Below are 26,344 nucleotides of genomic sequence, written 5' to 3' on the forward strand. Positions count from 1 at the left end.
AACAAAGATGTGATCAGTAAACCTTAACATCCACAGAAATATATTTGGCTTCTTGTTATTAGTTTATTCATTCATTGAGATTTTGATAAACAAAAACAAAAACAAAAAGAACTAAAATCACCCAAATTGAAGCAGTTTCTTTTCATCCTTCCATTCGTGAACTACTATCTCTCTTTAGCTAAATTAGCCTTGCAGTTGTTGCCGTCAACAAATATAAAGCAATAGTCTTCCCTGTCCACGTTTTTAGTCTTTAAAGCCCAGAGACTCATAAAGAAAAAGATACTGCTCCCAGAAGGGTTGGTACCTACATGAAAGTATAGACTCTGTACAAGCTGTCACATTATTCCTCCCCACCGAGTAATTGTTCAATAAATAAATGAATACGTGCCGGTGTGTAAAGACATTCTGTTTGCAGTTTTGAGCCCTCTCCTTTTTGTGAGCCACTAAACAGGGGTCCTTGAAGTGAACTAAAACAATAGATTTGTTAGAATTAAGAGCTGCCAAATGATCCATCTCTAAATCAAGGTGTCAGGGCGGGTTTTTCATGGTGTAAAGTGCTCAAAACCAGACCAAAGCCAGACTGCCTTACAACCATGACACCTATTCCAACTTATACTGGAAGGGATTTCAACAAGTCAGTAGAAAAATAAACATTGTCCCCGACATTGCATAAAGAAGCAATCAATAAATAAATTCATTCAAGTCAATAAACTGTATATATATATCTTTTTTTTATCTTGAAAGTTTCTCACACAATCATCAAAGTGAGAGGAGAAGGTGCTCCCCAGCAGAGAAAAGATGACAGCAGTGGTGGTGCATTGTTGTGAAGTTCATCAGTGAGTCCGCGTTCTTCGCTTTTCGCTCCCCTCCTCGCTGGAAAACACCCGGTCTTCCTCAAGCGAAAGAAAAAAATAAATAATAAATGAAAACATGCTTCCTCAAACATCATTAATAATCACTATCACACTCCAGGCAGCTGCTTCACAGTAATCACGATGAGCAGGAAGACACCGACGTATCCGGCTCCAGTGTTCAGTTCTGGTCTTCTGTTCTATTCCCTGATTGGCTGATTGAGCGGGCTCTGATTTCCGCCTGAGCTCACACCTGCTGCTGTCCCATGTCGCCCCCCTCCCCCCACTGACGGACTCACTGGATGTAACGCGCTCCAGTTTGCGTGGCAGGCTCTTATTTACAGCACACACGTTCCCCCCGTCTCATTTGTCTTTGTGTTGCGCGAGGAAAAAACGAAATTGAGGCCTTGACATGTCAGTTTGAGAGCAATCCCAAAATAAAGCGGGACTAAGAGGTGTAAAAAAATAAAGAAATCATACTGTAGTAGAACAGTTGTGACTGTGAGTGAGAGGCGACTTTTATATACTCAGACTATTTACATTTATACGACAGAGCTGACACTGGTCTGTTGGGATTCCAGCGTTTTGCCTGCCTATTGCTGGTTACAATTTAGATATTGTTTTCTGTGTGTGTGTGTGTGTGTGTGTGTGTGTGTGTGTGTGTGTGCGTGCGTGCGCAGTGGTGGTCCAGGCGAGCAAACAGCGAATCCATTTCCAACAGCTCCCTCCCACACGTTTGAAAGACTCGCTTGTTTATCTTTGTCCTAAGAAAGCGTCTGATTGCGTCCCGCGTGGACCGCGAGGAGACATCAAAAACAACGCTCGTGTACTGCCATCTGTCTTCCAGTACATTCAAATAGTGGTTATCATCCTCAATTTATCGTGACTACTTCTACGAAAAAAAAAAAAAAAGCAGCTGAGGATTTTGTGTTGTTAAGTGGCTCGGTTTTGGTGCTGAAAGCTTTCAGAGTGAGAAGTGGGTTACTGCCGACCATCCGAAGGCAACCTCTGATCTGTGGGATTGCATCAGTGCAAAAAAGACTGGCTCATGCAGCTCTGTCTTTATTTCTCCGCCATGAAACTCTCGGCTCACACCCACCGCAGGCGCCGCTGTGGCCCCACCTGGGATACTATGGTTCAGTGCAAAGTCTATACAGTGCTGTATAGTGCAAGTACTCCATAGTGCTCTGAAGAAACATGCATAAAGAGAGACAGAGTCGGAAGCACACTATCTTACAGTACAATCCTTTTCTGTGCAGGGTTCGGTGTGCAGTCAGCGGACAGGCCTGCGCCTGGGTTGTGCCTGGGCAGCCTGGTGCCACAACGTCACAGAGGAATCTATTCTCCAGGGTTAATCTGCATTTCACTGAAATGCTGACGTTTTCTGAGCCTACTTTAATTACACGTGAAATAGTCTGGGTTGTTTAAGTGTACTGGGTGTGTTTGATGCAACAGGGAAATTAATTTGATTAAACACTAATATGTTGAGTAACAGCTGTAAACAGAGTAGTTCCCCCGAAGGAAAACCGTTATATCCTATCATACACTTATACATAGATTTTTGTCTTGATTTTTTTTTTTTTTTTTTTTTACAAAATTATTCTTATTATAACATTTTATTATGTTAGATTCTCATTATTATTGTGAGACGATGACACGGTCGAGTTGCTTGTCTTCATAAAAAGCATGCATGTTTCCGTTCCCCTCCTCCTCATCTCAACGCGCTCTCACTTCCCTGATGGAAATGTCTAAGTCAGTTGGTGCTCCTCCCCGTCCTCCTCCTCCTCCTCCTCCTCCTCCTCCTCCTCCTCCTCCTCCTCCTCAGTTTCTCCGTCCTCACTCCTCTCCTCAGTTACCTTTGGGATGTAAGGCTTGCAGAGAAACAGGTGTCCTTTGTTGCATCAGCCCCTGTCTCATTGCGAGTCTACTTGCAAATCTGTTTCTCACCATTTTGAAGAATTCATCTCGCAACCAAAAAGTCGTGTTTTCGATACCTGAAAAGGAACAGATTAATAGATATATATTGTATTTATTATGCTCATTCCTCGCTGATTCTCCGCTCAGTTTGTAAGAAGGAGTCTCTTGACAGCCAGGACCTCAGTTGGTTGCCACAGAAGCGGCTGGCCCCTCCTCGTCTCTCTCCTCTAGTGTCTGAACGAGGCCGGGGGTGACATCAGAGGCCTTCCGTTCTGTGATTGGCTCTGCCGGCGGTTGCCCCGGGCTACTGCCACCGGAGGCATCACCTTGTTGCGTGGGTGGAGTCAACGTGGCCGACTCTGGCTCCATGCACAGTGTCACCTCTTCCTCCTGGTGATCGGGACAGAAGGAGTCAACTTAGGTCACACACAGAAGCTGTTCAGCTCCATCCACACATTACTGATTCACCATCACCACCATGAACACAAGCCATGGTCCACACTGCTGATTTCCAAGGTTTTATCCCATTGACTACATGTCTTATATAATTTACATTACTGCCAGCTGACTACCACGGGTCTACAGATTGATTTCTCATCTTTCAGGCAACCAGCAGAGTGTGACCATCAGCTGCAAAAGACTCCTCAGACATGCTTGAAACGTGTGATCCATCACAGCTGATGTTTACTCATCTGTGGTGAAACTTGAGTCGCTCGTATTGGTGGTTTGTTAAATCGTAATCCCAAACTGTTGCTGTTGCTGAAAAACTCCATCATCTAGTCATCTTTCATGAGACCCTCTTCAGTTTATAACACAGACTTTCTGTTAACATCGCCTGAGTTATTTTCACCAAACTTTGGAAAGCTCCCTCCAGAGCCACAAAAGGCATTAAACAGCTGTTTTAACAGGTGGTTTAGTGGCTGGAAATCGGCAAAGTGCCCCTTTTAAAAGGTTGATGGTCAGAAGCCAACTCCTGTTTCCCTTCGAGACCAATTAAAAAGGTTCTTACATTACAATCGCATCGCTTACAGGTGACTGATTCACTGCAAGTTCACGTTGCAACATTGTTTTTACAGAATGCATCGATCTAATAGCTTCTGTGATTAATTTATTAATTGTTTAACCTCTTAATTGTGTGTTCAAAGTAACTATTGCTTGCTTTTTGTCCAGCCAGCAGCCCAAAACCCACAGATGTTCAATTTACAAAGAGATGAAACAGGAAAGCAGATTTTGATTGTCGCTCTGTTGACTCGTTCTTACCACGCTGACATGAATTGAAACCACCAGCATCGTCTTTTACTGTGCTTGCTCAGCTCTTCATAGATCAAACTTTAAACAATGAAAATGTCATTTTATGTCATCTAACCCTACGCTCTCCTCACCTTGACCTCCTCGTCCTCCTCCTGCTGCTCCAGCAGTGGGGAGTGTTCTGTTCCCACCATCTCATCTCCAGACGGTACGCAGAGGCTCGGCTCCACCACGGCCGACACGCCCATGTAGCCTCCGGCCTCCGTCTGATAGGCCTCCATCTGCCCCGTGTTCCACAGATCGACCAGGGGTGGGTGAGCGGGGTGGACCAGGCTGTGGATGGTGCTGTTGGGCGTCGCTTGCAAAGAGTGGTTGGCACTGTGCAGCCTGTGCTCCAGCGACTACAAACAGGGAGAGGAGGAAGAGTTAGAGACAGAGCTGAGATTTGCTGCTTGTTTGCCATCAGTCCTGTTCTCTGACTCAGGTGGGTTTTCCATGTCAGAGAGGACACGGCGTCAAGCCCTTTGACAAAACACACAAAGCCTCGTGCCGCCAGCCAAGGAAAAAGGATTAGGAAAGCAATACAGTAAACAGTTTACAGCCCAGCACTTTTTGACCGTGCCAGTGATCAATACCACTTTTCTTTGTGCACAGGAGATTTATCATTTCATTTGGGCTCCAACTTGCATGTTAAAGCAAGAACTAGTGTTTTTGTTTGTGCATGTCAAACATGTTCTTAGTGAGCTAGACTGTCGCTCCGGGTGTATGATTTTCACCAGAATTTCCTCTGGAAATCAATTTCTGGAAGGCAATGCTCCTTTTATACCAAAGTAAATATGAATTCACTTTAATCTCCAGACTGTAAATCTTAGACTGTGTGTTTGCCGCTCTGCAAATTGAAGTTGTAGAATTTTCAGCAGGGCTGCTGTGCTCTGACTCTTGATTGGTATGACTTAAGATCATTTGTTTGTCAGCTGGAGAAAAAAGTTCCCTATAATTATTACCAAATTACCTCTTACTTACTTTTTACTACTCCTTTCCAGGAATCTTGTTATTAATTTAGAGTAGGTGCTCACAGTTTATACATTATTGGACTCAGAGCAACAGTAAACATGCTCACATACTAAATGTCAGCTCCATCTAGTTTCTCACAGGAGCTACACCCTGCCACAGCCACAGCAGTGAGACTCCACCTGTTGTTGTTGATACTGCAGGAGCTGCTGTTGCTGGTAGTGCTGGATCTGTTGGATCTGCTGCAGCTGTTGTAGTTGACTCTGCTGCTGGAGAGTGAACTGCTGCTGCTGCTGTTGCTGCGACAGGAAGTGAGCTGCCGCCTGCCCGTCATACCCGTCAGTCCCCATAACGTAGGAGCCAGCAGGGGGAGACGCCACGCCGGAGGGGTCGTTGTTGATCGGCTCCCAGGCGTCAGAGGAGGAGAGGCAGTAGTGGCCCTGGGAGACGTAGGTGTGAGGCCACACCTCTGCTGAGGAGTGGTGCAATATCTGATCTGGAAAAAAGAAAAAAGATGGCAGCTGCTTTCAGTGCTTTCAGTACACTGCTGATTTTTTTTTTTTTTGCTTCGTTTTGTTTTGTTTTAACCCAGAACTTTGCAAGAACTAAACCGAAAACACGTCATTGTTGGTCTAATAACCATTACCATTTTATTTCAAATGCTTAAATCCACCTTTAGCCTCCACAATTTAGCCTGTGGCAATGTTAACATAATTTTAATATTTAAGAGTAAATCATACATGAAATTGTATTTGGTTGTCAGGTTTAGGCTGTTTTACAATACTAATAATGATAGTGAAGTAAAAAACAACATGGAACAAAGATGAAAATAGAATAAGAAGAATGCATAACTTAAGATTACATAAATAATATAAAGCACACTGAATAGTAATAATAAACTAAGTTAAAAATAGAGTACACAGAATGCGTAAGGTCAAGCAACATTTTAAAAGAAGTGGAAGAATGCAAGTGGTGCATCACACAATTAAGAAGCAGAGCAAAACTAAATCAGTTTGAGTTTGGCTTTGATCTGGCCAGCTGAGCAGAATACACAAGTTTGAATGGGAGCGAAATCGAAAAAGTCAGCAGGAAAAAAATCTGCACATTGGCTGAATGAGAGCCATGACAGAAACTCTCCTTGATGCTCTCAATGTAGTTTGAACACTGGCACACCTTTCACTGTTGATTCATCACTTGTGTCAAACTGCATAGTGCAGACGCAGCTCTGATTTTGAATTGACTCGAGGAGAAAGAGTTTGCACGGAGGAGACGGTGCTGTGGAGTAAAATGTCCAATATCGCTGCAGATGCAGTGCTGAGGGTTTACCTTCAAACAGTCTCTGCTGGAACATGTGAAATTAATAATGAGCTAACCTTCCAGCCTGGAGAGGAGACGGAGCAGTATGCTCTCATTATTAAGCGGCATGATACACGCTACACCGCGAACTGTTTGTCTACGCCTACACAAACATTTGACACAGCTGTGTTAATGCTGGCCATATATTACATCATTATTACTCTTTATAATGTATATTAATTAGACACAATTACACATTATTGCATTGAATATAGACAACAGCGGTGGTAAGCAAGCACATTTGCTCAGGCATTGTTTAGATGCACTTGAACTTTGCTTGAGTGATTCCATTTTATGCTACTTTATACTATAAAAGTTGGTGATCAAGGTACAAAACATACAATCAGGTTATAAAATATGATGCACTGTTTCACATCCAACTACCTAATAGTACATTTAGCAGAAAAAAAAAAAATCATTACTTCAGTCGACTGCAACATAATATCCTGCTTTCACATTACTTAGTTATGGTAATATAATAAAACAATATAATAACATTGACAAGGGTCATTTTGCTGCATGATGAGTACTTTTAATTTTAAGTGCATTTGTGCAGTTTTGTGCATTAGTGAATATTTTACAGTGACTTAAGTAAAATATGACAATATGACATGAACAATGATGAAAACAAATGTTCTTATATCATATTTTTGATTTATTTTAAATTCCATTTAACTTCTATCTAATCTAATCATAATAATTTTGTAATATAATATTGTGCAACACAAGCTACTTCAGTCATATTTGTAGTCCTTTACCTCGACTGGTGATGCTCTCCTGGTTGACCTCACTCAGATGAGCCACGCTGCCCTGATTAGACCCCGACCGTGGGCTCTCTCCATCCATCGATGACCAGGCTAGGAGGGTCGCCTCTGAGATTGCAAACTGCTGCAGGATGCCTGAGGTCAGGATTCACAGGACGAGACAGGATCATTGTGAGGACCTGCATTTAGACTAATTGGCTAATTAACTGGCATAAATCCCAGAAAACGAGGTGATGAGCACATAATTCTGCTGATGACAGTTAACAGGCTCTGTGGAGTGCCTGCCCCCCTGTTTGTGTGTGTGTTTCCAACCTGCAGCGAAACGGGCCTCCTTCTCCCCGTCACTGAGGTCACTGTAGGCATCGTTCTCCAGCCGCCGCTCGTTTTCCCGCTCCTGGGTAGTGATGCGGGACTGGGGGATGCCTCCCGCTCCCACCGTCTGCATGCCCCAGTTTTGCCATTCAATCATGTGAGCGACGCGACCCTGGGCCATGGCTGTGGGCTTGGTCACTCTCTCCTTCATGGTACGGGTCACTCCTCATGGTGGAAAAGATGTGGAACAGAGGACGGTGAAGTGAAACGCAGAAGGAGTGAGATGACCACAGAGGGAAGATGGAGAGGGAAGGATGAACAAACAGAAAGAAAGACGAGAGACAGACATAAGATAGACATGTTATCATCCAGTGTGTGTTGCTGTGGTGGTGGATGCTGTCATGGCTTATGAAACTATGGATATCCAGTAGAGTTAGACTGATAAACTGGTTTGGCAACTGGGAGAATATACCTGGACAGCCAGTGTTCTTCTCCTCAAATATAATATGATGTAGTTTATTTAGTTACATATTGACAGTATGATTGATAATAAGGCAGAGGCTGAGTATATACAAATATGTGTGATTATAGTTTTGAAGTGTTATCACTGAATAACCTCTGCGATGTAAGGAAAACAGAAATCGTCTGTTTTTTAAATACTGAATATTAGCTTAAAATATCAACAGAAATAAACCACTACAGAAAAACATTATCAGTCAAATCCTACTATTTATATGCCTGTGGTTTAATGATGGTCGTCATGAACATGGATTGGGAGAATAGCTAAATGACAAGGGTGGTGGAGGTGACATTCATGAGTAAGCCATCACCTGCTCAGGCTACAGAGAGGAGTCGGGAATGGATGTGTCTTGTCTGACAAAGGTGCATTGTGGGATGGAATAGGTTAATTGGGGTGAGGTGGCTATGTGGCATGAGTAATGAGAGGTTGGCTTGTTGACATGATAGCTTTCACACCTCTGCTAAGCTGCACTGGGTAAGCAGAAAACTGCTCCCTGTCTGAGAACTTGTCTCATACAAACACTGCAGAGAAGAAATTCTTCCTCTGCTACCAAGCTTACACCAGCTGATATCTGCATAATGGCTGCGCTCCATATTTCATGTGACCCACACATGATGACACATACTGTAAATCCCTGGTTGTTTGATTCTCTCTGATGGTGGTGCATGGAGATGAGATTTATGAATAAATTATGGGAATAAATTATAGGACAAATCAGTACCACACCACACAGTGCAGCAGCTGCACTACACTTCACTGTACTGTAATACTTTTCACTGCACTCAAATAAACTGCACTGCACAAAACATCTGGATCAAACCAAAACCACTGCACTAAAAGAAAGCACTTCACTACACTGCACTTAACACAGTCCAGTACATCCATACTAATACTTGATCAGGACACCACAACTTCACAACCACTTGACATTAAAAAGCTACACTTCCCACTCACCACTCACCTTCTTAGAGCAACAAGCTGCGTGATGATGTGTGTGTGTGCGTTGTTCAGGCTGAATTAATTCCATCAATGACTCACGAGGAGCCATTGACGAGTATTACCACAGTGTGGAGAGGAAGTGATAAAGGGGAACCCGATTCGGGTACCATGCTGACTCCAGCGCCCGCTGAGGACGGAGCCAACATGGGGTCGGTTTACCAGTTACAGCACAGACACACACCTGACACACCTGACAGAGAAGACTTAGCCAGAGCCCCGATGCCATAGGCGTTTGAGTTCCTCTTGAGCCGAGGCAGGATTGACGTGGTGTCTTCCATAGACAGCTAGAGGGAGAGAAGACAGAGGAATGGAGGACGGGGAAGAAGCGGAGAGAAAAGGATAGTATGGGACGTGTGACAGAGCACACAGAGACATCGAGACAGTGTGTGTTAGAGAGGGGTGAGTGGAGAGGAGAAGTGATGGAGATGTTGGGTTAATACAAAAGATAACATCTGCATTACCCAAATCCTGATTCCGGGTTACTGCGTTCTTTATCTTATTCTGCACCAATAAGTGATTCTGATTGTGCTCATGACCGTGAACCACTACGATACACCGAAAGAGATCGACTGTAAAGCCGAGGTGGAGGGGGGTCGTGAGGGGGAGGGGAGGGAAGAGCTGATCGCTAAAGGGTGAGTTAAATCAAAACAGGTGAGGGAGACAAATAGAGAAAAGAGAGGCAGTAGATGAAGGAATGGTGTCACAACACTTACATTGATTCCTTCCCATGAAAATTCTGAACGTCCATGCTGAGGAAGAGAAATAGGAGGAAAGAGGGATGGGGAAAGAGTGAGAGAGTGACAGGACAGAGAGCACATTGACATGCATGGGAGGGGAAATGGGAGAAGACAAAGAGAGGAGGGACAGAGGGGGGATTGCACATCAGACATGCAGGGGGAGAGAAAGAAATTAAGAGAAGGGAGAGGGGGAAGAGAGAGACAGATACACAGGATTTTCCAGGAACGAGGAAGGCAGGAGTCAAGGACCAGAATGACAAGGAGAAGGGATTAAACAGCGGATCAGTTTATTTTCTTAGTTATGTATAGCAGAGTGAATATGCTACGGATGAATGAGTCTCCTCTTTGGCTACATGTGCTGCCAAAAACACTGAAAGCCAGCGGAAAATCGTGAGTGAGCGCAAGAGAGAGAGAGAGAGAGAGAGAGAGAGAGAGAGAGAGAGAGAGAGAGAGAGAGAGAGAGATGTCAGTGCTGTGTCGAACGATATCTGATGCTACAGACAGACAGGGGACTGAGGCTAACAGGAGGAAGGGGACTGTGTGTGTGTGTGTGTGTGTGTGTGTGTGTGTGTGTGTGTGTGTGTGTGTGTGTGTGTGTGTGTGTGTGTGTGTGTGTGTGTGTGTGTGAAGGCAGATGCTGGGGACAAAGCAGATAAGCAGCAGCCTCTGCCACACCATTCCTCTCTATCAGCTGGACTGACACTAACTAGACTGGGGACACTGGTGGGTTAGTGGCTGTGCTGAAATGTTTTCACCTTCCCGTCGATCTGCACAGACAGTCGAGGCTGAACAACAACACTGGACGAGTCTCGCTGCTCCCCAACATTTAGCACACAGCCCATCCTGCTCGCCAATTGTATTTCTCTTAGAATTTAGCTCACAAAGGCGGTCATGTCTCCAGCTTTATATACTGAATTTGACACCCTGCAATGTAAACAGAAGTGGTGGAAGAAGATCCTTTACTTTCTTGTTTGTCCCATGTTTGCACAGTAAATATGATGCTGGAGCTTGTTAGGGTCGCTCAGCATAAAGTCAGAGAACAGGGGGGGCGACTAGCCTGACTCTGTCCAAAGCTAGCTTGTAGCTCTTTTCCATACACATGAGCTAGCTTGGCTTGACTCGGTCCAGCACGGAAGGGATTTGCACCTCCATTACAACAGGGTGGCCCACTTGAAAGCATGTCTTCAGCTGATGGCAGGAGTAGTATGTTCCTGCAATCAAGGAGCCTGCAATTTCAGGACCGCAATAGCATAGGATGGCACGCTAGTCTTGAGTTGGTCATTTAACCACTGATTGTTGGTAGCCAGCTACTAATCATCATGGATTTTCAGATTGTTGCTATGATTTTGGCATCTTCTCTAAACTGTTTGAAAAACAGAGACAGGATAATTAAAGAGGATGAAGTATCTGCTATATCTGGCAATAGCAGCAGAGGTTATTTTAAACATGCCGCTGAATGATGACTGACGTCACCACAGTCCATCTGATGAGACCGCAAGCCATCTGACGTCACCACAGCCATCTCCCAGCTCGAAGTGGAGCAACGGCGCATTTATGAAAGCACAAATCAACATGGCATAATTTGACTTGGCACAGCCAAAAGTACCCGTGGAAAAACCCTAAAAATCCTAATATCAGGATGTTTCTGTACCTGGCCAAGAAAGCGTGTGGCACCTCCATGAAACCACAATGGTTTTGTACAGATTAAACAAACAGGATATATTAGGTTGATTAGTGAACCTTAGAGGTACTGGCAGGCAGAATCAGCTAGCTTTGAACTGCTATGCCCCTCTGTTTCCAGTCTTTATGCTAAGCTAAGCTACCCAGCTGCTCCCTGTAACTTCATATTTAGCATATAGAGTGGGAGAGTGGCATCAATCTTCATCATACTCGTCTCATCTCATCTCTGCTCTCTGCAAGAAACTGAGTGAGTGTATTTTCCAAGTTGTCAAACTATTCCTTTGAGCTCAAAAATGGGTTTTGAATGAAAAATAGAAACTCCATAATGTGGAATGTACTCAATCAGAAACAAAAGTCATGCTTTAAAAAGTTTACAGAGGTATTTTCATCGAAACGTGATTAAAGTATTAAAAGTGAAAGGAATTTTATTAACATGTAAGCAGCATTTCAGTGTTGAAAGTGATTAAGCTCATTTTAATTACTTTGTACAGTATACTGTTGCTGGTTTAATCTATAAAGAATCAGATTTTTTTACACTCATTCTTTATGTATAATTTTAATCAAGTAACTAAGAAGAATAAGAAGTGCAATCTTTCCCTCTGTCTTGGTGTGGAGTAGATATATAAAGTAGCATAAGGTATAAGTACTTCAATAAACTACCACTTCATCATAACCACCGTACTTGAGTACATTTGCTTTGTTGCTTATCGTCTCTGGATTGTTAAACGCAAACAAAAGGTCATTTAATGAGTGACATAATGAAGGAGTGACTACCAGGGTCGTGTTCACTATCTCCATCAGCTTTGTGCGGCGTGCATCCAGATAGCTCGTGTTAATCGATATCAGCCTCTTTCCGTTCCTTTTCCTCACTCCTTCTTTTTCTTGTAATTCTATTCTTTGCTCCCTCTTCCTCGCTCTTTGACTTTCTGTTCATCTCTCTCTCTCTCGCTTTCTTCCTCTCGCTCCACAGCAGTGGGTGTGATGAGAGATTTAACACACTTGAGTGCTTGAGCTGGGCCCCTTGAAGCAGCTTTTCCTATGTTCCTGACAACACTGATGTGTGTGTGTGTGTGTGTGTGTGTGTGTGTGTGTGTGTGTGTGTGTGCAGTTGTTTCTGTCCTCTCCGAAGGAACCAAAGGGCATTCTGGGACACCATGCATAAATAAATGATGGAATCAGTCCACGGTGCATTTGGTGAAAAAGTAGAGTTCTCTACATTTTAGTCCAAAATGGTTCCCTCTCCTGTGTCCTGTCTCAGAGGGATCAGTTAGAGTATGGGATCAGTATAGCAGCAGGAGCGGAAAGGAGAGGATAGTAATGGTGTGTAAGAAGTTGGAGAAAGAGAAAAGGATGCCTCTGCTGTTTTGCTTTGAACCAGCACTGAGCAGCGACTCTGTCGGACGGACATCAAGCAACAGACGTCTTAGCAGCAGCAATGAGCCAACCGAACCAGCGGCTGTTCAGCCTTCCAGCTACGCCGCCCCGCCCTGCGCAGGGAAGCGTGGTGGAAGTAAGCAACTGACACTGACGTGATGTGTGCTACTTTACTAATCTACTAGCATAAGCACGGGCACCTCGAGGGCACCGCAGTGAGCTGCCGTAGCTCATCGTGGAGCTACGGGTTTTAAATCAGCGGCCGTGTTGATTCCTCAGGTGGAGTGACAACCGTCCGCCGTCAGAGGAAGTCAACACGAGGGGCGAGCCAGAGGACTTACCTGCTCCCCATCCTTCTGGACTGGCACGCCATCTGCCGCTGAGAGCAGGGTAAAGGAAGAGACAAACAGAGAGAGAGAAGGGAGAGAAGGAAAACAGATTTTTAGTCTTTGTATTTAATCCTCAGTCACATCACAAAAGGAGCTTTGCCTCCACTCGTACTCCTGCCATTCATGAAGCGCTGGCTAAAGTTCAATATGGAGGATCTTTCTCTCATGTTCTGCCTTTACTCCTCTGCAGGTGAATTTCTGCTATTTCTCAGATATCAGATCAGAATATAATTGCCTTTGAAAATAAATGTTTGACTGGTAACTCCTCAACTTATGACTCGAGAACTTCCTCCCATTATCTACACGAGATAACTTCTTATGGCGAATATGATGAAGTGGATTGGTGTAAATAAGAGAGATCAGACCAACTGCACAACTACAGACCCACTTTTGTGCAGCCCACCACCTCACCATGACCACCATGACATACAGGATGCTCATGGGAGAGAGAGTCTCCATCAACCAGCTGCAGGCTTTACTCCATCACCACCAGCGTCTATCCTCTGGGGCATCCTTTATGTGGGCCTCCTCTGTCGAAGGAGTCTTATCACCAGTCTTTCTCTTCTTAATGAATTTCCCCTACATGTAAATGACACTTGCTTTTCACTGCGTAATGCACTATGAAGAGTCAGCAGCAGATCAGGCACAAAGCCGTCCACCCAGCATACTGATGATGGGAGTCATCTGGAACACGCGCTCTCTGTTGGATAAATGAACATTATTATCCCTCCTCTTTCCTGGCCGTCCAAATCCTAATTAAAACATTGGTTTAATTAGAGAGACTGTCCTGGTAATGGAGTTTAAACACAGCTTCAGTCTCTAGGTGCCTGCTCTCTGTATCAGAGGGTCTATGTGCACAACTCTCAGAGGGGTTCACTCCTGTATCAGCACTCTGTGCGTCTGTGTGTTTACATGCGTGTTGCTGAGCCAATCACATTTTTCACAGCTGCATCTGGCAATCAAGAGCGCCTCCTCGGGAGCTCTGAGAAACACAGAGAGTTGTTGGCTCTCTGGATGTCCAGTGATGTCTGTGACCCACTGACCCAGTGATTCACAAACATCAGCTCCACTCTGTCTCTGTTGGGCTCTCAGATATTACCCTTCCCTCTGAACTCCATCCAGTCACATCAGATCACTGCGAGGGCAGGAGACGAGGGACAGGCTTCATTCCAGAAACTGACCCTCTTCACTGGCACAGGGAAGGGTGCGCCAACTACAAATCAGGATCACCTTGCTTCATTTGTGCAGTTAACACAATATTATGCATCATCAGTCTGTGATACTTGAAGACTCACTTCAATGAAAATCAAGTTTTGACCTTCATTGCATGTCCAGGGGATGGTTGAACCAATGAACCAATCCCATCACTGTGCAGGCTGGAGCTTTCATTATCATGTATCACAGTCAAGACAAAGTCAGATGTTATCAATTACAGTTACATTTCTAATGCAATAGATAGCAATACATAAAATGCCATTCTGATACATCGACTTGTGGGTGACTCTGTACAATTTACTCTTCTTCTTCAGAGTCAAAATCAGTTTCTGGTTTGAACATGTGTGGATGAATTTCTCCTCTATTACATCCTGCTACTGTGTAACATACAGCAGCTAGCAAAACAGAAAACAAGCAGAGGCTCGTGTGTTTGAAGAGCAAAGTCAAAGGTGAGCAGGTACGCCTGAGCTGCAGGCAAGGAATGGAGGAGTGGGTGGAGATACAGGTGGGTACTATTTGCATATGCATAGCTCTGTGCATACTAAATGAAGGAAAGGTGTAGTTACATATAAGCAATTCTGAGACATGAGGGGATTTTTTTCTTCATGGAAAAACTTCTAAATATGTCATTTTGATGTACAGAGATGGGTTTTTCTGGGTTTAATCTATGCCAGGAGAGGAACTTTAACACATTGTGAGGAGCTACTTAGAGGAGTATTTTATCTCTTGTTTGGTTCGACCCACTTTCCCTCAACCCACTTTATGTATTTTCCCTACAGTTGGTACTTCCCTAAATATCTCTGGACATCACAACTGAAGGTGCACAAAGTTACTGCGTGTATAAATAGCTGTTTGGTTGTGCGTTATCAGGTAAATTTGCCTTAAGGAACACTGCACTGGTTTTATGTATGAAAGTCAATTTCCTAGTCACAGGCAGTGCTACACAGCCTGGAAACATCACCCAGGTATCTCTGCTTGGGCTTGGACACCACAGTGCAAATCTTTAACACAGACGTGAACATTTACAGGAAGCAGCAAGAAGGGTCTTGAGCTATACAACAGGGACTAAAATTCAGAGTGTCTTTGCAAGTTTCATGAAAGTGTAATACTACACTATACTACTATCAAATACTGATAAAATGAATGTCCAAAATGTCACATCAACCCATCCTCACTCCAGTTCTACATGTGAGAAGACGCTGCTGATACAAAAGGCAAACGTCTTCTTTCTGTAGTGCATTATGATGGATCTCAATGCAGGACAGAAAAATGGAACATTTGCAAGGTCTCCGTCAGTGGAGGACTTTGTACAATGATGAGCCAAACATGACATTGAAACACAACACTGCTGTTTCTGATTGACAGTATTTCTTTGTGTGAAAGGCCGTTTTGGTAACATAATGTACTCATTTTGAGCAAAGGTGATTTAACTGTGTTTAACTGTGCACTAAGCAGCAGCTGTTGACAGAAATCCCTGCACTGCTGCAAATCCACCTTTTTTGCTATTAAGCTGTGAGAAACTGTGAGTGTGAACAAGGCGTTCCTGAAAAAGAAAACAGCATATAAAGAACTGCTCTGCATCCAGAGGGTGGACATATTTATTTTCTAATGCTACTTTCACGATTACAAATGAACTCTATGTGACCTCTGAAGGATTAGTCAGGCGTGTTTGATTTTTGGCACAGTGGAGTGTGGCGTGAGATGGTTACTTATTGGCTGACATCAGTTAGATGTCTCATTTTCTGCCTGGGTGTGAGAGAGTGTCCCAGATTTCTTCCCCATCTGGGTTAAAAAGCTGCCCTGCAAACACGAACTGAACATATATGCACACCCACATGCACTGGACCTACAGCAACATACAGTTTAAGGCACACACATTGCTGCTCCCTCTCCTCCTCTGTTTGCCTCCGTCTCTTTAGTTTTTTCGGTGTCTCCCCTCTCCACCTCTCAGCCTCCTTTGGCCAATTAGTAAATTAGCAGTCACTCTCTCCCCACATGAATCACAATATGGCTCAAGAGTCCTCTGGACTGCAGCAGTACAAACCATCACTGGGAAGCCCTCTAGCATCTACACAGCAATGGGCCAGAAACATTAAGTGCAGTGTATGCACCTTTGTATGTGTATTTTCTAGTGTCTGCGAGCTTCAGCCTCATATGAGATTACATCAAAGCATGTGCTATTTATGAAGTGAGCTACGAGGGTTTGGCTGCCTATATTATGCTGTGCTTTGTCTATAGGTCTAAGAATATCTCTATAGATGATGGGTCAGCAGTCATTACCCAGCACCTTGCTGGTCTCTTAAGCCATGGCACGCTCTGTATTTCTGCCCTCGTGTAGGTGATGCTCTTGGGCTCTCAGCAGCACAGTAAGCGAATGCGTAATTCTGTTCCAGAGAAGCCGAGCAGGATCCCTCCTTGAGGAAACAGCAACAACAACAGAGCACATGACCAGAGCTCTGAGCCAGCTTTTCTTCCCCTGGCACTCTCCCTCCTCCCCCGCATACACAGCGGTGCGGCGCTGGATACCCCCCTGCGGTCATAGGGGAGCCAGGCTTAGCTCAGCCGAGGAGAGAGAGCGAGGAGGAGGGAGGGTGGGGAGATGGAGGAGAAAAAAAGAGGGAGCAGCGCGGCCGTGCGTAACGAACAACCAAAGATCTGCAGCGGCTGCACTGTCAACTCCGGCTCTGACTGTAGTGGCTTGACATCTCCCGCTGAAGTGGGAAGCATTTGAGCGTCATCTGTCTTTTGTACTCCCACTGCCCTGCAGCAGTAACGGCGGAGAACCAGGGGGCTTGGTGCTTGTTTACCATGACAGCTGCAGTCAGGCTGGTTGCCACGATGGGGTACCGGCTTGGATGGCAGCCCTCTTGCAGCGATATGTGCAGAGGCCAGGTTACTGAGCTCCAGAGTTCAGCAAGAACACAGCTGAGGACCGGAGCCCAGATGGTTCTGAGAGTTTGGTTGAGGGAAATTGAGCTAAGTGTGTCTCAGGACATAATCCGTGCAGATGAAGGGGCTCTGGCATACACTTAAACAGACACTCAAGCACAGCATGAACTACTTTATGACATTCTCAATCTACATGCCCCTGTCATCGGCAGATCTGACACGCCTCATTAATCTGTTAGGCATGAATGTGGCTGCCATTCTGTGAAATAGGTTACAGCAGTCACTGCTGCATCGGCTGTGGTAACTAAAAATCTACAGCTTGTAGTATCTTGGTATACGCAGCTGCAGCCCAGCATAAACCTGATCACTCCCACAAACACTGTAATGGCCTGCTATAGATATCATGAGCACTTAGTCCTGAAAAGGAAAAAAAAATGCTGTTAACGGATTGCGTTTACATGAAGGGAAGCAAACCCGCAGGGGCGGAGGAAAGCATCCTGGTTATGTGTACAGACATTGTATCGAGGAAATCTTTATTTCCACGCTCTTGATATTTAAAGGAGACTTCCCGTCTTTGAGAACGTGGCCTTTTTTCTTTATCAGCATTGAAGTGGTAAGTAGCTGCAGATAACACCGAGACAATCACCGCTGGTTGATGCCGAGCACATCTTCAAATGCACATAAATTCACACGCACACTCACACTCACACACAGATCAAACTGTAGGGATGAATTTCTCTCTTTCACAGCATTATGTTTCAATTTCATAACACACTCTGTGGCTGAGTCACATTGTTTACAGAAACACGTGCTGTCATGTGCCCACACACACAGGCCTCTTACTTCTGATCTGCCACATGCATGTACGGACTGTAAATGATATGTACAAGGGCACACGCACACACACGCCCTAATACATTTAAATCAATTCCTCTCCCACAATGATCCAGGCTTGTAATCTGGCATCCAGTAACAAGGCACAGAGCAGAGAACATGACACAGAGGCACTCACACTCACATAAATCTGGAGGTAAAGGCCTTACGCTATATGTGCTACATTGGAGACCTTGGATGTATAAGCATACACACACACTGACACACACACAGGTAAGGGTCATCAGGTCCCACTGTCTCTCTGAGGCACTACATCACTGAGTCATTCACCTTGAATGCGTTCATGTGTACAAGGCTTTTCCAACCTGAACAGAAGCCATCAATCAGCCTCCACCTCAGTCTGCCAGATTTGCCAGTTTGCAGGCAAACTGCAAACTGGCAAATGCTGGGACATGGTTGCTCAATGATTGCAGGAATGTGTGTAAAGGCGCTGTGCAGCGGGGGTGTTTGGTTTTCTTTTTAATTCAATGGCAGGAAATCCCTTTCTGTAGCGCAGCACAGAGTGATGGGACAACATTTCGAGGCAACAGTGGTGCCTATACTGTATTCACACCCACACACATGGGCCCACGTGTACATAAATATAGCAGCAAGAGCACGATCATGCGAGAGGCAGATGTAAACAAGAGGTCACTCATTGGTCCATGCATGAACACAGACTGTACATACACGTGAACATGCAGACAAACATAGAGAAACCCGTTCTCAAATGTTAAATACAGCAGCTGCACGAGAACTTTGAATACAATGAATAGTTTCAAATTGGCAAAATTTCAGGAACTATCTGATCAAAGAGCGAGCAAACAAGATTTTGAATATGACCAGACATTTGATGCCAGCTTTCAGCACTTGTAATACTCTGCACTATAAACACATTTCAATCAGTACCGGAAAAATATATGAGCAGACACTCACACACGCGCACAGAACTGGCTATTAGTGCTTATTGAATCAGTGAGTGGTGTGTCAGCAGCAGCACTTTAGCTAAGCTAACTTAGAGAAAGAGAGGGAGCCTGTTTCGAGGCTGCACAAACAGGTGAGCGAGGCCATAACGTCCCACATTCATATCTATAATTTCACCACCGCAGCCTGACCCGTAGCAGTTATCTTCACACTGCACATAATGCCCTAAATTATAGAGTGATTAATGTTTCCAGGACTCACATGTGTGGTGTGGCCTGGTAGCTGGCTACAGAAAAACGCTCCTGATGTGTAGCTTTTAGCACAATTATGGGTAATAGCATTATCAACACTACATCTACAAATGTGATCAACATCATGGTGCTGTAACAGAATTACTAACACTGTGTTTGGCAGAAATTTGCTCTCAATGAGGCATACATAAGCTGTGTACTGCACACGCAAGCTGAGTCACTGAGGAAAATACAGTTATTTCGCAGTAGATCTCATTGCCTTTCCTCACTGATGAGGTGAAGAACAATGTGCACCTCCCAACAACTGCTTCTCAAGGCCTTTGCTCTCTGAAGTGGTGATGGATGCAGACACCTCATCTTCTGCACATCAATGTCTGTCTTCACCTGACCCAGTATCAGCGAGGGTGAGCTGGGTTAAAGCACATCTTTAAAGGGTTGGGGTCAGTACCTTTCCTACACTCTGAGTTTAAAGCATAACCCAGAATAACTGTTAACATACAGTGCACTGTACCTGCTGCAAGGATAAGGAATTTATTCTTTGAAGACTGAACATTTTATTGGCAAAAAAACATAACGCTGGTATTCATGTTAAGCCTGATTTTCCTACTGTGTCTGAATTAACAGCCACAAACTCACATGACACCTACAGTATTTTTGTTTAGACAAATTGAAATCGCCAAGTGACATCAGTGTTGAGTGATGCAGGGTAAATCATTGTCCTCACAAGAGATAATAAGGGTTTCTTTTAAGATTGCTGCAGCTAAAAAGATGCCACTATAGTTTCTTTGATGTCACATTACCTGTGGCATCCAAAACAAAATAAGATGTATAGTTTCCTGCAGGTTGCCATGCATTATGTCACAGGAATAGATAACATGCTATGGCAGCGTGTGGGTACAAACAGATATCACAGCCTGACCACGGGGCACACTCCCAGATATGATGGAGCTGGGAGAGATAGTGTTACCAGCGGGCAGACAGATACATCAGGGCTACTCCCGTACAGACACAGATCCAGTGCTGCTGCTCCTCCTGTTGATCTCTGCTTGGCAGCATGGACTGCAGTCGAGAAGGCCGATCAATAGCGCACGCTAAAGCCATTCTCACCCAGGATAAACACAACCGCGCCTCTAGACTGGCAACACTGCTGCTGATTCTGTTGCTTACGAGAGCATCGCAGACTCAAGCACACAAGCTGCTGGTCTTGCTTCTCTTAAGTACTGTTTATTTACGCATTCATGTAAGATTACAGCGCACACATCTTAAAATAACTACAAGCTGGAGAGAAATATTCCATTAAGTAGACGTACAATCGCTGCTGCATGCACTTTGGATGTGTACTTATGCATATTCTCCTTTATCACAGCTCTCCATCACTTATCCCTGATTAGACAATGCAACTGCTATTACTGAACCAGTCTTATTGGATCCTTAAGCTCCTGTGATCACTTGTCTAAAAATGAGCATCAGTATTCAGGTGGCTCACAGTCAGATTAATGTGGCACCTTTCCAAAGCCTTCTGTCTACTTCAATCACATTATTTCCCGTGGCTGGGCTCCTGTCTTGACCCGTGTGTTGACAGATCATCCTAACCTCCTCTCCTGTTCTGCAATCTGTCAAATACTGTAATCTGGACGTCCCTAGCTGCTGTGACACTGCTTCTGCTGTATTCAGTTCACACCTGCCTTCCTAACTGTGTCATGTAGTACTCTTTCTTCTGCACTTGCATATTGTAGATATTTTTAAAATCCACTTCATCAAGAATTTACATGCAGTTAAGGGGGGGTGGGGGTTGGGGGTGGGGGGGCTGGGGTGGGGGGGGGTACAAGGTGCGTGCTGCACAAGCACACTGGAGATCCTGTCTGGTCTGGTTTTGACATTCACGACCCCATGTAAAGGTTATGCACTTTTCAGAGCAATGTTAAAATATGTGTTCAGACTGATGCTTTGCCATGAATATGATGAAGAGTGTGACTTGCTAAGTGGCTCATTAATATTTAACACCAAAGGGAGTCTGTGTTTATTTTTACCTTTGAGCGCAATAAGACGTGCAGCACCTGAATGTGCACTCCAACATATCTGAACTACACTCATGTAAATAGCTGACTGTTTACCACCAGTGATTCTCTATACAACCCCTCCCAGTCTTTTCCCCACTTAGCAGCAGTCCTGATGTTGGTTTTCTTAACATGTCATCTATGGGTTTATCCAGGAGGGTCCTCACCTGAAAACTCCCATTAATCCCACACAACCTCGCCTGCATATACTTGCCCCTCCCTCTCTCTCCCCCTCTCTCCATCGCCATCCGTCCGTCTCCCCTCCTCCCTGTCCGCCCGCCAGCCTGCACTGAAATTCTTGCTCTGCTACTCGTTTCCTTATCCCTCTCTATCCCTATTATTTATGCAAATAATGACTAACTGTGCAAACACCCGTGACAATTATCCCTTTTCTCTTTTTCATTTCTTTCTCCAAGCCATACCACCCTATAAACAAGCACTATCACAGCGTTTCCCTCTCCCGCCTCTCTCTCCTCTCCATCCCTCTCTGCCTCCTACTCACACACGTATACATACTGCCAAACAGCATCATAAATCAAGGGATGGGGGGAGGGAGGGAGGGGAGTGGGGAGGTGGGGGATGCAACCACACACACAGTAGCACATTTTAACACATATTGTCTCTGACATCTTGCCTGTATACTGTGTACACAGCCTCTGTGAGCATGCATCTACAGCTTGCTTCTGCTCTGCACTGAAGGAGAAGGCAACAGCTCACACTCATATACGTTCACACATACACACATATTCACAGCCTGGCCACAGTCTCCACGCAAACCCTCAGTCCTGCAAGAACCCCATCGTCCACCTCAACACCCCCCCCCCCTCCCCCAAACCCCCCTCTAGCCCGCAATGAGAGGGAAGAGAAGCGGCGCTTACTCAGTCTCCTGGAGCCGATGCATCCCATGGTGTATTCACAAAGGCCCTGGATACAAGCGTGGAAGTGTTGCCCAGACACCGTGCATTCTCCCTCTTGCTCCTGCGACTCTCTTTCTCTCGGCTCTAGCTTCTTTTTCTTGCTCTCCTGCGCTCTCTCTTTTCCTCTCTCCCTCCTGCACCCGCTCGATCACTCACACTCTCTCTCCCTCCCTCCCTCTCCATCCCTCTCTCTCTCTCTCTCTCTCTCGCTCCCTCTCTCCGGTGCAGTGTCTTAGAAGAGATCCGGTTAGTAAGTCAGTATGCCTGAGGGAAATAGATTGAGACTAAATAAAGATGTGAGGTGTAATTGGTGTTATTTAAGAACAAATATTTGTTTTTGTTATTTTCATAAAATGCATCAATATCACCAATATTACCTGCAATATTAGGTTTATAACATCCATTTCAATTTGCAGCTATTATTCCATTTACTTGAGTTTTTGGGACTGACTGACAATATGACTGGATAATTTGGAAACCAGAAAAATCAAAACAACCACACACATTAATCTAACGAGAGGCTGAAACAACAATTAGACTGACTGTGTGTGTATTGGGTTGCCACTACAAGATCAATAGCACAGAGCTGAAAGTGCCGGGCTGCCATTGTTGTAGATATCTCTGCACTGCTGTAATATTGTTGAGCTAAAATGGGGGATTCTCTCTCTGTCTCCCTCTCCTGTGTGCGCTCAGCCTAACAATGCACTGCAGCGGTTTCCTCGCGCCTCTCCCCTCTCCATCTCCCTCTCGATCACCCTCCCTCGCACCGCTCGCTCAAAAACATGCACGCACATACACCAATACTAAACAATCCTGAAAGAAAAAAAAAACAGAAGCGGGTTTTCCTTCACACTCGAGCCGGTGCTGAGTCTCCACCTCTTTCTCTGTCGTCTCTCTGTATTGATCCGCCCCTCAGTCGTCTCTATATCTTGCTTTCTGTTCACTCTGAATCACATCCCAGCATCTTCCTCTGTTCTTCCTCCTTCCCTTCATCCCGTGTTCCCTGGAGAGAAAAAAACCGAGGAGCTCTTTTATCTACATCTGACGCTCTCATTTGGCTTGCATCTCTATCTCTAACACCACCACACCTAACCCCTCCACCTTCCCTCTAAACCCCACTTCATATCAACACTTTCTCTCTTCCCTGTCTTTCTTACTCCTCTTACTCCGCTTCTGTCTGGGAAGCCCCCGTCCCTTCTCCTTGCTAATTACACATTTATGTGTGCTTCTTCTGTAAGTGTTTGCCCGGCAAATGACACGGGAACAGTCTGGACAGCGGAGAGGGATGCATGGTCACTGCGTTTTGTTGACTTAACATACATGGGGTGAAGAAGAAAGAGAGGAAGAGAGCACAACAGATGGAAGGACAGAGAGACAAAGACATGGACAGATGGGGAGAGTGATGGGAAGGAGAGCAAAGAACAGTTGAGTCATGTGCGGGAGAGGTGTGGAGAGGACGCTGTGTGAAATGAAAATTAGCAGTCCAGACTGGACGGAGGAAAAAAAAAACAAAAAATCGAATCACTGACTTTAAGACTGAATAGATACAGAAAAAGAGATGCAGAGGCATGGATGTGATACAGAATGAAAGAGTTTACAGTGGATGTGTGACTTGCCAGACATGACAAATCACACATAATCCAGCCAATCCCTGCACTGTGGGTTTATATATAGATGTGTGTTTGCTCTCTCTGTTGGATTCCACTGGGACAGAGGAGACGAGGCAATGGGCTGATGAAGGGTCAGCTTCGCTCTGGACTGTTAGCTCACACACCCTGAGCCTGATTAAAAAAAAAAAAAACATACTCCCCTCTGACACGGATAATTGCAGACTGAGTATATTGTCTTCAACCCCTGTTTTTCTCTCTGGCTCTCAATTCCCCCTCCATCTGCCCGTCACTCTGTCAGTCGCTGTCTGGAAGTCTCTATAATGCTTCAGTCAGTCTCTCTCTTCGCCGACGCATCTCTGATATCCTCAGGTAATCTAGGTGTCTCTATCCTGCTCTACATGTCGCTCCTTTTCAATGCAATTTATATCTGGTTCTCGTAGATAGGACACAAACACACTCACACACTAGAGCTGTAGCAATTAGCTGATTAATCGATGGAATCTGCAGCTATCTTGATAATCAATTTAAAGCTGTTTGAGAGATTTTGCTGCTTTTCCTTCTCTTACGTTTACAATAAACTGAACCTCTCTTGGTTTTGGACTGTTGGTCGAAGAATACAAGGCATTTTATGATGTAACCTTGAGCTTAAGAAAGACGTGACGGGCATTTTGAACTGTTTTCTCATGTTTTACAGACAAAGCAAATAAATGAGGACACAATGTTCAGTTTAACTGATAATGAATCTTAACTTTAGCTGTATATATACACACATGTACACAAACACACACATACATACAGAGTACACCTGACAATCTGGTGATCTGTGATACCGACAATGCGAGACAAGGTCAACCACAGAGGAAGAAATAAATTCTTGACACTAATCTCACTCATGATACATGAGCGATTCACAAAGATGACTCCCTTTCATTGCCTTTCTAACTCCTACACACACGTTTACAACAAGGCTAACAAAGCATGTGTAATGACATGAAACCGCCTTGCAGCACATGACACAGATGACTTCTAGCATGCTCCTGTCGGCACGTCTCTTGTTTTCTTATCTGGGGTGATGATGCTGCGCTGAATTTAAATGCATCAGTCCTTGTTTAATATTATCTCGGGGACCCACGCACACCTCGTTGCTGTAATCAGTAGCTTTCATGTACCTGTCACTATCTGTCGGTTGCACCTCAAGGATAATGAATAACAGCTTTAATATTGTCTTGCTCAGGCACATTAAAGATATTCTGTGCTGATGAATGAAAACGCCCGTTTCCAAAGTCATTCTAAAGGTTGGCCAAGGTTTTCTTTAAACAAAAACTAGCTCTGACTGGTTAAACTCCTCTAAAAGATGCCATTTTTCCATTTCACGCTGTCTTTGCTTCATTACTGCCCACTGCTTTCCATACATCTTTAGTGTGTGCTCTGCTGAACCTAACTGCTGCTCATGTGTGTTATTACATGTGTTAATTGGAACCACATGTTACGCATCTGCCCTCAAGGAGCCACCAAGTTAGTTAGACAGAGAATGTGTGTGTGTGTGTCTTGAGGAGGGAGGGAGAGTGTGTATGTGACAGCCAGGCTGCATTGGGTTTCACATATGAAGGAGAAAAAAAATATAAGTGGGGAGGGAGATACGAAGTGAAGGGAGTGGACAGAGGGAGGAGAAAAAGAGAGAAAAAGATGAAGGGGGAAAAGAGAAATGGGGGAGGAAATTCTCTGTGGTTTGCTTTTGAGCGGGGAAGGGGCGTAGGAGGTGGGTGGGGACCAGGCAGAGATATAAATGCTGTTAGGAAAGAGACTGCCTCTCATAAGGTGTTTTCTAATGGCCATGCTTATGTGATTAGCTTCGTTTTAGCCAGTGGGAGATGGAGTTTGTGTATTATTAGTTGATGCTTTGGGCTGGCAGTTCACCATTTCCAGCTGGAATTCTTCAGCACACATATTTTGTGGGTATTTTATATTTGTGTGTGGGCGGTATGAGGAGTCTCTGCGCTCATGATGTCTGTGTGTGTTTGTGCACTCACACAAAACCTTGCGTACAAGGAGTTCCCAACCCTCCTCTATTATTTACAATTCTCTTTCCGTCTCTCCTGCAATTACCCCACATTCTCCCACTGCTGCACTGTTTGTCCCCAGTGATGCTTCTGTGTCCAGCTTACTTGTCATGTGTCCATTCTCCTCAACAGTCTCTTATGCTGTATGTCAGTTTCTATGAGTTTCCCCTTTACACGCCCTCCCGCCCTTTATCACATGTCTAGCTGATGTGGATTTGCCTGCTCTCAGAGATTCTGGGGGAATCTTCTTCCCCGGAGGCATTCTGAGCACGCCACAGTAATGTGTATCAGCCTGACACCTGCTGGGGGAACTGCGGTACTGCAGTCTCACACTGGCCTTGAATGGAAGCCAGTTTGGCAGCAGAGAGATTTTTCCTCTGGGTGCCGAGA

The 26,344-nt window shown here is 44.8% G+C and overlaps 1 protein-coding gene across 3 annotated transcripts; it reads right to left on the bottom strand.

Moving 5' to 3' along the window:
• Positions 1-1,482: 1,482 nt before the first annotated feature.
• Positions 1,483-22,442, bottom strand: fam131bb (family with sequence similarity 131 member Bb). 3 transcript variants are annotated; one of them, XM_070966298.1, is made up of 9 exons: positions 22,246-22,442; positions 13,111-13,148; positions 9,692-9,727; positions 9,160-9,262; positions 7,460-7,684; positions 7,142-7,282; positions 5,210-5,523; positions 4,151-4,417; positions 1,483-3,158 (listed from the first exon to the last, which is right to left on the bottom strand). In XM_070966298.1, the coding sequence occupies exons 1-9, from the start codon at positions 22,271-22,273 to the stop codon at positions 2,949-2,951; spliced, it is 1,362 nt and encodes a 453-aa protein (XP_070822399.1). In that variant the 5' UTR covers positions 22,274-22,442; the 3' UTR covers positions 1,483-2,948. The 3 variants fall into 3 exon arrangements, with proteins under 3 accessions (XP_070822399.1, XP_070822400.1, XP_070822398.1); XM_070966299.1 differs by lacking the exon at positions 9,692-9,727 and having other exon boundaries at positions 22,246-22,432; XM_070966297.1 differs by lacking the exons at positions 13,111-13,148; positions 22,246-22,442 and having other exon boundaries at positions 9,692-10,085.
• Between the last annotated feature and the right edge of the window lie 3,902 nt (positions 22,443-26,344).

The sequence above is a fragment of the Chaetodon trifascialis genome, chromosome 7 (genome assembly GCF_039877785.1).
Source record: "Chaetodon trifascialis isolate fChaTrf1 chromosome 7, fChaTrf1.hap1, whole genome shotgun sequence".
Taxonomy (NCBI): Eukaryota; Metazoa; Chordata; class Actinopteri; order Chaetodontiformes; family Chaetodontidae; genus Chaetodon; species Chaetodon trifascialis.

What these genes read in the sequence shown, in the direction of transcription:
- fam131bb (XM_070966297.1), bottom strand. Translation starts at nt 9,868, where the DNA reads ATGTCTGATGTGCAATCCCCCCTCTGTCCCTCCTCTCTTTGTCTTCTC. An exon ending in TTTCATGGGAAGGAATCAAT is followed by an intron (nt 9,263 to 9,691) that starts GTAAGTGTTGTG and finishes CTCTCCCTCTAG; the next exon opens with CTGTCTATGGAAGACACCAC. An exon ending in GGAGAGCATCACCAGTCGAG is followed by an intron (nt 5,524 to 7,141) that starts GTAAAGGACTAC and finishes TCTTTTTTCCAG; the next exon opens with ATCAGATATTGCACCACTCC.